This window comes from Macrosteles quadrilineatus, unplaced genomic scaffold (genome assembly GCF_028750875.1).
Source record: "Macrosteles quadrilineatus isolate MER2022 unplaced genomic scaffold, UCM_ALF_1.0 Scaffold_99__1_contigs__length_372399, whole genome shotgun sequence".
NCBI lineage: Eukaryota > Metazoa > Arthropoda > Insecta > Hemiptera > Cicadellidae > Macrosteles > Macrosteles quadrilineatus.
Genome location: NW_026542692.1, coordinates 355,051 through 366,241, shown reverse-complemented (window position 1 = coordinate 366,241; position 11,191 = coordinate 355,051). Strand labels below are relative to the sequence as shown.

The 11,191-nt window shown below is 36.5% G+C and overlaps 1 protein-coding gene across 1 annotated transcript; it reads left to right on the top strand.

Moving 5' to 3' along the window:
- The first annotated feature begins 1,925 nt into the window (after window positions 1-1,925).
- On the top strand, window positions 1,926-10,856 carry LOC128982071 (voltage-dependent calcium channel gamma-7 subunit-like). Its single transcript, XM_054401113.1, has 5 exons — window positions 1,926-2,142; window positions 4,021-4,141; window positions 4,890-5,014; window positions 7,789-8,086; window positions 9,924-10,856. The coding sequence occupies exons 1-5, from the start codon at window positions 1,926-1,928 to the stop codon at window positions 10,438-10,440; spliced, it is 1,278 nt and encodes a 425-aa protein (XP_054257088.1). The 3' UTR covers window positions 10,441-10,856.
- The last annotated feature ends 335 nt before the right edge of the window (window positions 10,857-11,191 follow it).

Here is an 11,191-nt window from a genome sequence, read left to right as displayed (position 1 = left end):
CCTTGTCTCGTCTAAGCATCACTCTAGGACTGCTCTCTCTAGTCACTCTGGTCACAGCATTGTCTTAGTTTGTTTTGTGTTTTCAGACCGTTGTATATTGCGAGGATGTGCTGTAGTAGCAGCAGTGGCTCCTTGTCTGGTCTAGGCATCACTCTAGGACTGCTCACTCTAGTCACTCTGGTCACAGCATTGTCTTAGTTTGTTTTGTGTTTTCAGACCGTTGTATATTGCGAGGATGTGCTGTAGTAGCAGTAGTAGCTCCCTATCTCGTCTAGGCATCACTCTAGGACTGCTCTCTCTAGTCACTCTGGTCACAGCATTGTCTTAGTTTGTTTTGTGTTTTCAGACCGGTGTATATTGCGAGGATGTGCTGTAGTAGCAGTAGTAGCTCCCTATCTCGTCTAGGCATCACTCTAGGACTGCTCTCTCTAGTCACTCTGGTCACCGCATTGTCTTACTTTGTTTTGTGTTTTCAGACCGGTGTATAATACGAGGATGTGCTGTAGTAGCAGCAGTGGCTCCTTGTCTGGTCTAGGCATCACTCTAGGACTGCTCTCTCTAGTCACTCTGGTCACAGCATTGTCTTAGTTTGTTTTGTGTTTTCAGACCGTTGTATATTGCGAGGATGTGCTGTAGTAGCAGCAGTGGCTCCTTGTCTGGTCTAGGCATCACTCTAGGACTGCTCACTCTAGTCACTCTGGTCACAGCATTGTCTTAGTTTGTTTTGTGTTTTCAGACCGGTGTATAATACGAGGATGTGCTGTAGTAGCAGCAGTGGCTCCTTGTCTGGTCTAGGCATCACTCTAGGACTGCTCTCTCTAGTCACTCTGGTCACAGCATTGTCTTAGTTTGTTTTGTGTTTTCAGACCGGTGTATATTACGAGGATGTGCTGTAGTAGCAGCAGTGGCTCCTTGTCTGGTCTAGGCATCACTCTAGGACTGCTCTCTCTAGTCACTCTGGTCACAGCATTGTCTTAGTTTGTTTTGTGTTTTCAGACCGTTGTATATTGCGAGGATGTGCTGTAGTAGCAGCAGTGGCTCCTTGTCTGGTCTAGGCATCACTCTAGGACTGCTCACTCTAGTCACTCTGGTCACAGCATTGTCTTAGTTTGTTTTGTGTTTTCAGACCAGTGTATATTGCGAGGATGTGCTGTAGTAGCAGCAGTGGCTCCTTGTCTGGTCTAGGCATCACTCTAGGTCTGCTCTCTCTAGTCACTCTGGTCACAGCATTGTCTTAGTTTGTTTTGTGTTTTCAGACCGTTGTATATTGCGAGGATGTGCTGTAGTAGCAGCAGTGGCTCCTTGTCTGGTCTAGGCATCACTCTAGGACTGCTCTCTCTAGTCACTCTGGTCACAGCATTGTCTTACTTTGTTTTGTGTTTTCAGACCGTTGTATATTGCGAGGATGTGCTGTAGTAGCAGCAGTGGCTCCTTGTCTGGTCTAGGCATCACTCTAGGACTGCTCTCTCTAGTCGCTCTGGTCACAGCATTGTCTTACTTTGTTTTGTGTTTTCAGACCGTTGTATATTGCGAGGATGTGCTGTAGTAGCAGCAGTGGCTCCTTGTCTGGTCTAGGCATCACTCTAGGTCTGCTCTCTCTAGTCACTCTGGTCACAGCATTGTCTTAGTTTGTTTTGTGTTTTCAGACCGTTGTATATTGCGAGGATGTGCTGTAGTAGCAGCAGCGGCTCCTTGTCTCGTCTAGGCATCACTCTAGGACTGCTCTCTCTAGTCACTCTGGTCACAGCATTGTTTTACTTTGTTTTGTGTTTTCAGACCGTTGTATATTGCGAGGATGTGCTGTAGTAGCAGCAGTGGCTCCCTGTCTCGTCTAGGCATCACTCTAGGACTGCTCTCTCTAGTCACTCTGGTCACAGCATTGTTTTACTTTGTTTTGTGTTTTCAGACCGGTGTATATTGCGAGGATGTGCTGTAGTAGCAGTAGTGGCTCCTTGTCTCGTCTAGGCATCACTCTAGGTCTACTCTCTCTAGTCACTCTGGTCACAGCATTCGTCAGTAACGTGTGGGTCTACACTCAAGAACCTGTTATTGTCCCTGTTACCCACGCCTCTACTACAATCACTTTCCGCATAGGATTTTGGCGAGCCTGCCCTTCTGTCAGCCGCGTCAACATTACTGGACGTAAGTGTTTTTTCACCATATACACTGGATCAATATTACTTGATCACCGACTACATAAATTTGTTAAAAAGTGATTGTATGCAATGCATGAAACCAGTTTTCATCCTTACATGAATGTGGAATGACGTGAGATTATCTATGTAACGTACTGACTAAAATAAACTATTTCTCAAGTTAGACCATTGTAGCCCAATGATAAAGGGCAGCTGTATCGAGATTCTAATAATGGACAAGCTTACCAAATGTGTTCAGAATTAAACATAAAGAATATAAGTTTTAGGACTATTTTATTGAAAAATCATCATTGCCTTGAAATACAGATTGCAGGTGAAATCCTCAAAATGCTAAGCCCGCATTCAATGTTGCCATACAATTAACACAAGACTATAGTTTTTCAAAGTGCCTTACACATTCTTGGATATTGGAAAATAGTTTTGTATCGCATGAAAACTATTGATTTTAAAAGAGTTAAATTTAATAATTTAGAAAGATGCATTCTTATCCAATTTATGCCTACATTAGTTAGAACCTACACTATTACGTTTTATAATGCGCAAACAATGAGAGGCACTCAAGCAATAATATCTGAGTCTCATGACATAGTTAGATATCCAATATCTGTAACAAAGCTTACGTTAATATAAACTTTCACAATACTGGTTAAGCTCTAACCAAACTTTCCAATATAGCCAGGAACAGTAACGCCAGCTACATAATTAAGTATATGTTGTACTAAAATATATTTCATCAGTTTAAAACTGATGTAGTTTTATTCTCAGTATCGAATGCTTAATTAAATGCTCGAAAGAATATAAGGAAATTGTTAGATACAATTGAAAAAGTCTTAAAATGTATTTTTTCAATACTTTTTGCTCAAAATTTTATAAAATGTAAATATTTCAATCAAAGTATCTGATATGTGCTTTAGGTAACTGTTTTTTGTGTCCATCTATACCAATGTCATTCTTGAAAGTTTTTGAAGTCATGAATAAAACATTTTTTGAGCCTAGCAGTGCAGTGAGTTTTTTTATTAAAAGTAGGCTAAAAACTATTTGTGTAAAGTGAATATAATGGTAGTAAAATACCAATCATAACAGTTGCTACGATTTAAATTTATCTAACGGATTTCCTGTTGAAAGACTTTTAATACGAACATAAATTCTTTTACAAAAAACTAGCAAAAGGAGTAATGCTAAGCTGTACAACCGCACTCTATACGTCTGAACACAATATGTTTTAGGACTTTAGCTTTAACACAAAACTGCCCTTTTTACGACCATTCCAAGTAGACCATTAGTGTCTGAAAGAGGTTCATACTTTTGAAATATAGAAATGTGGACTCTTACGGCTTTCAAATGGATGTTTTAGTGTCGTTAAGAAGTCTATGCCAAATGTGGGTTTTCTTTCATACTTAGAAAAGTTGGGTTCATACAATTGTATTCTAAACTTTGATCGTAAAGAAATATATATTATTTTGTCCATAGATATTACTAAATATTGATTTAACATTAAATTAACAATTCAGAAAGTTATCTTTATGAAACAAATAAAGGCATTAAGCAATATTCGTTCGACCAATTTATTTAAAATAACAAAAATTTTACGCATTTAACAATTTTAAAATAAAAAAAATCCATTGCACGTGAAAACTGTAACATACAAACCAATCAACAAACGCGATTAATGTTTCAATAAAGTATATTACTGTTTCAAAATACTTAAACATAAAATAGGATCATCTTTTTAATCTTTGAATAAGGTACCTAACAGTAAAATCATTTTTAAAAGCAATTGATACAACAATACAATTTATTTTTTTTATATACATCGAGTCGTATATCTGACCACTGTGGTTTATTACTGTTGTTATGTTGGTAGACGTGCCTTCGCCAGCTTGTCAGCTGATCAAGTACTCCCCCTGGGACGAACTATACAGTTCAGACCTCGGCGTCGTCTGGACACCGCTGGAATTCACCCCTACCTTCGTCTCTAGGATGAGGTACGGTAGTTAAAATAAGTTTACACACACAGTAGAACAGGAATAGCACTATCTTATGCGGATCAGAAATCCATAATTGGCATACTCTTGTATGAGTAGTAAAACAAATTCAGTTTTACTAAGAATTTAAGGGATTTTTACCATCGCTAAAAAAGCTTTACTGTTGTTTAGGTTTTACTGTTTTGTAAGACCTAAATATGTTGTGAATAAATACAGATATAGTAAATAAATAAATATATATATATATATATATATACTAGACTTACTTTATCCAGACTCCTCGGAACCGAGGTCAGTCCGAATAACGGGATTTTCGGATAAACCGACTTCTTTTAAGACTCGTTGAATTAGGAACGTCTTATGCTTAAAACATAAGCCAATAATAATTACATAAAAATATGCACTATGGGATAGTTATAGTAAACACAAAACACTACCCACTTCTTGCCTATTCAGACCTGTTCAACCGATTAAAAGTACGATTAAAAGGTGTCCGGATAAAAAAGGAGTCTACAGGGAGGCTGACAAAAAAAAAAAAAAAAAAAACGCTTTAAATAATTGAATGTTATTTTCACTATATCAAATGAAGCATATATTATCAATATTTCTTCATATCTTACTTACAAAAGCCAAGAAGATGGTGATTATAGGTTTGAGTAGGCCTACGCAGACTTGTGGCAGATACATCATAATAAAATATGAAGCTTCAAACTTAATTGATGGTTTTTAAATCTGGTTTGTATGATAGATTCTCAATGCCATTCGCTGCGGTGTCGCTGATCCTCACACTGTTGGCTGCAATGTTTGCATTGATGGGTCATTGCAACACTGACCACAAGACTCTCGTGGCTTGCGGACTCTTCACTTTGGCAGGTAAAAGAAGCTTGGCGACCAGCTGTAACACTAAGGGTAACGTAATACAAACATACATAACCTCAAAGCTTAGGACTTTAATCTTACTTTGCTGTAACCATTGTTTTCTTGAAGCCTTAGCCATTATTATTTCATAGCAGTTCCTGGCCATGCTCATCAATTCAGAGCAATGTCTTGGTACAGAATGTTTTTGAAAAGAGCCTTCCGGGTTAATTCTTTTTGTAAAGGGGTGGGGGTTGCATGAGTGACTGTTCTCTTCCCGGCACAGTTCTTCTTGGAGTGATTCCTTACACAGATTATTTGGATTTTTCTGATTTTTTATAAACGCTACCATAAATTGTAGTGGGACTGAAATAGCCACGTGACTAACTCCTGACTTCATAGGTGATAGGCGAGGGGGAAGGAAATGCAATTCTTCTTTCTGTTTGGAATTTTACGGGTTCAAGAACCCATTTTAAGATCTGTTTTGATATACATGTAATATGAAACAATCCAACCAATAATCTGCCTTCATTGAGTGTTTTCAAAGTATTTTCAATCAAACAAATTTAAACATACATTAACACAATTTCTAAATAAAGTAGACACCTTCTTATCTGGACTCCTCGGAACAGAGGCGAATAACGGGGTTTTGGATACACCAACTTCTTACAAAACTCGTTGAATTAGGAACGTCTTATGCTTACTATATAAGCAAATACAAAGAAAATATATATTAGTTTTGTATATAGTTTACAAAGAAAAAACTAAATTTAACACCTGTCAGATTTATAAATATAAAAACTTTTTTTAGCCTCCAGATTAGGTCTAATATATGAAATTCGTATGAATACCAGGTTTGTTTTAATCCTGAATTTTGAGTGTCACATTTGGTTTTGACTTTCTACGAAGTCATCTTCAAGTGTAAGGATGACCACTTCATAAGAGGGTCGTCGATTAACACAAAGTAAATAAACACACGATCATGAATACGGACAATGGCATCGTAAAACGTTACATGTAAAAAGATAAAATACCCCACCACAGCAAACCTGCAGACTAAGCGAATTTCCATTTGCCTGATTGGATTTACTCTAAAATATTTCCTTAAAATATCACATTTATTCATCCCTATTCAAATAGCACCATGAGTACTATGGTAATAACTTATTCCCTATAAGGGAAATTTGCTAAAACCAATAAAAATGGTAACTGCAGTATGGGGAATGATTCGTCACGACCGAGCGACCAAACACAAAAGAGGGGCTCCAATTTTCGACAAGATTTCGCGTTTATAAGATTATTTGCTACTGCTGCACTGAATATATTACAGTACTGGCCAGACAGCTTGTTCTTTAATGAAAAGATTCAAAGAACATATAAAAAAACAACATCCGTTCACACCTCAGCTCTTACTGAACAAGGATTACAACGAGGCACGTTTTTACACCAATTCCAAATTAATAAAAAATAAATCATTTGAAAAGCCGTCACCAATAAAATGATGGTGATTAATTTCAAGCTATGCGGGAAATATTTTAATACACATAAACTCGTGTTTGCATTACATTCGTTCTATAAACTTGTTAAAATCATCAGAGGTGAATTGAAATATGAAAATGTAATTAGGGTATTTAACTAAGCGACATCATCGATATAATTGTGGTCGCTGACTTCAACATTTGTACGGGCTGGCAAACAATATTGGTTAGCAAAATAAACATCCAGTTTGAACCTTCTGCCATACAATGTTGTCTCTCATATTTGTTATAGACAGTATTATTCAGTACATTAGGATCAGTTATCATTGTTTAGTAAATTTCAACATGTATTTAAATGCTCTTTGCTGAACACTCCCAATGTTTTACTTACTGTTTTAATTTACTTTGCTCTGTAACACGTGTTTGCATCCATATTACACTATTCTCTATTCTAAAATATATTTTTAAAATTTTTAACTTTACAATGCAAATAAAATAGTGTCTTTCTCTTGTGCCCATTAATAAGTGTGTTCATTATTTCTCTCTCTCATATTCTTCAATACCATTTCTCAACATTACTCTCTAGTCCTTAGAGTGTATCTCATTACTCTTTCTCATTTTATCCTCTTTTATCTCAATCATTAAATTAATTTTTTTAAACTAATATTTTAAACTGTGAAATCAATTAATCATTAGTATACAGAACTTATTGATAAATCTTGATAAAGCAATGGTTGTCACAGTCTCACTATACATTAAACTAGAGCAAATTAAACCATTTTCTTAATATACCACTAGTATTAATACAACTTTGAATGGGAGCCCCTGTCTATGCATCCCAGGTCAAAACCCTGCCAATTACAGATGAAGATGCTCTTTATATAATACCATAACATTTTATACCGTTTGAGCTGTATGCACACTTTTAAGAAGAGAAATTGGCATTTTCATGGTAAAGATGCCATAGCATAAAGTTAGTATCCTTAGTCCTCAGTATCCTAGCCAGCTTGCTATTATGATTCTACTATCGCAATCCTACCTTTAGCATATACTGTACGATATTAAACGAAATGTCTTTACCAGACATCTTATAAGTGACCCCTTTTGTACATATCAATGCAGGTATTACTATATCGGGGATCATTTTCACTTTTCAACACATAGTACAGAATTTTAGTAGCGTCCTAGAATTTTAAGGTGAAAATCCACTCTCTCAAATTATTGCAGCTCTGACAACATCAGGGTCTGTACACTTTCTAACTCTGCCTCTGCTACTTATACTGCAGACATTTTACATATATAAAACCATTGCAGGTCTGACGTTAGCCAGTGGTCTGGTCGTATTTGTCTCCGTGTTGTCCGACGCCTACCAAGACCGGCCTCGACGTCCCGGCGCTACCTCCCCCTTCCACTACCAGTACGGCTGGTCCTTCGTGACGGCTGGGGCGGCCTTCGTCCTGGCCGAGGGGGCGGCGCTGCTGTCCATGACGTCATACCTGAAGCGCTTCGCCACTGTGGAGGACATGGTCCGTACCATGGTACCAGGAGCTGACAGACGTCTCCAGGAGCGACAGCTGTGCAAGGAGTATCTCGTCAAGAGGTCTAGCTCTGTGTGAGTAGATTGTGATGAACAAAGGTTGAATGTGAAGTGTTAAAGGACATTAAAATAACCTTTAAAATTAATGTAAAAAGGCAAGATAAATGATAAATGATTGAAAATAGGAGATATGATAGAAGATAATTTACATATTAATGAATTTTCTAACGAAAAACCCAACAGGAATAAAGGTAGCAATAAGTATGTACAAAAGAGAAATCAAAGGTAAACGGTAAATAATTGTATAATTATGTATTATTTTTTTTATTAAATTATTTTTGAAAATGCTAACAGAAGGAAATGTTAGGACGAAAGACAATAGCAAGAAGATAAATAATTCAAAACCAAATTAAGTACAATTGAAAGTAAACAAGAGATAAATACTGTATTTAAATTTTAGCCCCGAAGTAACCCATGGTGGAACTCGGGGCAAGGCAGCGGTTTACGACGAAGGCGAAGCGACCGCGAAGGCGATTTGTGACGAGTAGTAAACGATACTTTTCAACATGATACAAATAAGCACACAAAGCTTCTGGTTTTTAATTGAGTATTATTATACTTTACTAATTCTCTTTAAAGTTCTCATTAAATATTGTTTCGAAGTGTGTTTACAGGAGTTAATTAAACTATTTCTCGTTATAAAGAATTTATACACTAGTGCTCCAATTAAGCTAAACGGGAACTTTATTTGTTTGGTACAGGTAGAAGTTTGTTTGAAATATTCAAAGCATTGTTTTGGACAGAAAAAATTAAATTTAGGCTGGCTAAACCATGTTAATTTGGAAATTGAAGATTTTTGTACAGAGTGATAAAAACAATATAATATAAGGAGAAAAGTGTAAAAAAAGTAAGCTGAAGGAAGAAAAAATCAACAACACAAATACACATGTACACATACACAAATACACAAATACACATGTGGATAAAGTCAATATTATTCAGGCAAACATTGAAGTTCCTGATATAACATAAATACACAACCAGGTAAGAATAACAAATTCAAATATGCAATACCCCGGACAGTGACAGATTGACTCGGTTACCAAAACCAACGAGGATTGGACCAGCTTACGTTTGCATTTTGATAACTCATTTCCATTGAAGAATGGATGCTACAATGGATCCAGTGTACAGGGTTCATAGCTATCAGACTTGCTGATGAACATTATATGGAACACTTTACTTTATCAAAGCCATATAGTTAATTCTGTTCTCAGTCCGTACATTGGACATACATGAACATGGACATTGTCCATACATTCTGTTATCAGGCTAACGATGACCGTTAAACTTTGTTAAATATTTTTCTGGCAATTAGTAGGTATTTCTTTTTGATATAGGCTACTGTTATTTTTCCTACAGAATGATTTCAGCCATTAGAGTAGTTTTTTTGGGATTGCAAATGTAGTTGAGGCTCTAGAACCCGTATGAACGCAGACACAAGTAAAACAGATATCCGAAAAAGTGGATTGAACATTATTTTCTGTACTCTAAAAAGCTAGACATTACTTTCCCCTTTTTTAGGTATTCGATTTCAAATGTCCACCTTTAAAAAGCCAAAATAATGACGTTAAATCAATACATTACAGGTCCATACCAAAGCCACAAGCTACATACAATGCTAGCAATAGTGCGGATATTAATTTATGAGTTGGTTAATAAATAATCAGCTAGCTGTATTAATGGTATGTTCGTACGTCATATCTCCAATATCATCCAGTAGAGATACAAGTAAATATAAATATTTATATATAAGTAAAAGTAAAAATATTTTCACTTTTTTGCTTGAGTAGTTTCATTGTACTGGTTTAAAGAAAATCTGCTATTTTAAAAATATTTAAAATCTTTCCAGATTGAACCCAGACATGCTGCACAAAGGCGAAGCTTTAGACACCAGCGAGGAAGGCTGCGATGGACCTCTCCTCACCTCCAAGACTCCTCCTGACATCTGCTCTACAAACACCATCCTCCAAGAGCCGACGACTGTTCCCATCACCCTAATGCACAAGAGGCCGCAGTTCCCCGGCCAACCCATAGCCTTCCAATTTCCCACCACGGACTTCCCAAGGTACGCCACCATCGGAAGCTGCACCATCGTGCACCAAGGAGTCCTAGGGGTTTCCGAAGGAACCTCTTCGTCCTCAGGCTCTTCAGCGTCTTCCGCAGGTGTAGTGACGTCATCAGGAAGCTCAGCGTCTAGTAGGAAGTTCCAGTCGTTGCCTAGAGCGAGAAAGATGTCCACTCCTTCTGGGTTCTCCACCTTGAACACCAAGAGGAGCGGGTCGCCATCCAGCCTGAGTCAAGGGTATTGCTCGGGCGGAACTGGATGTCAGCCGATAGTGATTCATTCGGACGAGGAAATAGTGTAGAAGAAAAGACATGGTTCAATTATATTGCTGATTTATAACTTTATATTATAAAGATAGGCATTTATACTGAAACAGTGTACACTATCAAAAATATTTGTTTGGTTTCGGTTTAAAATTAACTAAAATATAATGGGTGTTACTCATCAACATGTTCCAGTATAATGTGTCGACCAAGTTCAGTTATACCTAACTTTCTATGAGGATGTCAAGTGATATGCATAAATTAAACCAAATACATTCATTAATAAGGATTGTATATATTTTGGTTCACGAACTTTTTCAAACTAATTACTCTTGTAAAAATGAGCTACAGGGATAGAGTTGGATATTTTGTATTGAAATGTGTAAATAATGTTTTTACCACTTGTATTAAATAGATGTTAGTTGGATGGAATTAATAAATATTATTTACGTAATTATAATGTTATCAACCCTTTCCTTTTGGTAGTAACCAAGTTTAAGATTTGGAGATTTTCTTACATGATATCCCATAAAATTTGATCCATGATATTGATTCTTTAGAGAATAACTAAAAATTATATATAGTCATCTTAATAAGTAGTTAAAAAGAAATCAATTTCACAACCCACTACTTTTTACAAAATGTTTTAAACTCCCCTCCTCTTCTATCTTACACAATTTTTAATTGCAACTGAATCACTTAACCTAAACTAACGTTAACAAACACTTGATCAAATATTTAAGCAGTGATAAATGTTACCGAAATTCTATCTATGGAAATGAAACAGAA

Coding starts and splice junctions, on each gene's coding strand:
- LOC128982071 (XM_054401113.1), top strand. CDS start 1,926: ATGTGCTGTAGTAGCAGTAGTGGCTCCTTGTCTCGTCTAGGCATCACT. Junction 4,142..4,889: donor ACCTTCGTCTCTAGGATGAG/GTACGGTAGTTA, acceptor TTTGTATGATAG/ATTCTCAATGCCATTCGCTG. Junction 8,087..9,923: donor GTCAAGAGGTCTAGCTCTGT/GTGAGTAGATTG, acceptor AAATCTTTCCAG/ATTGAACCCAGACATGCTGC.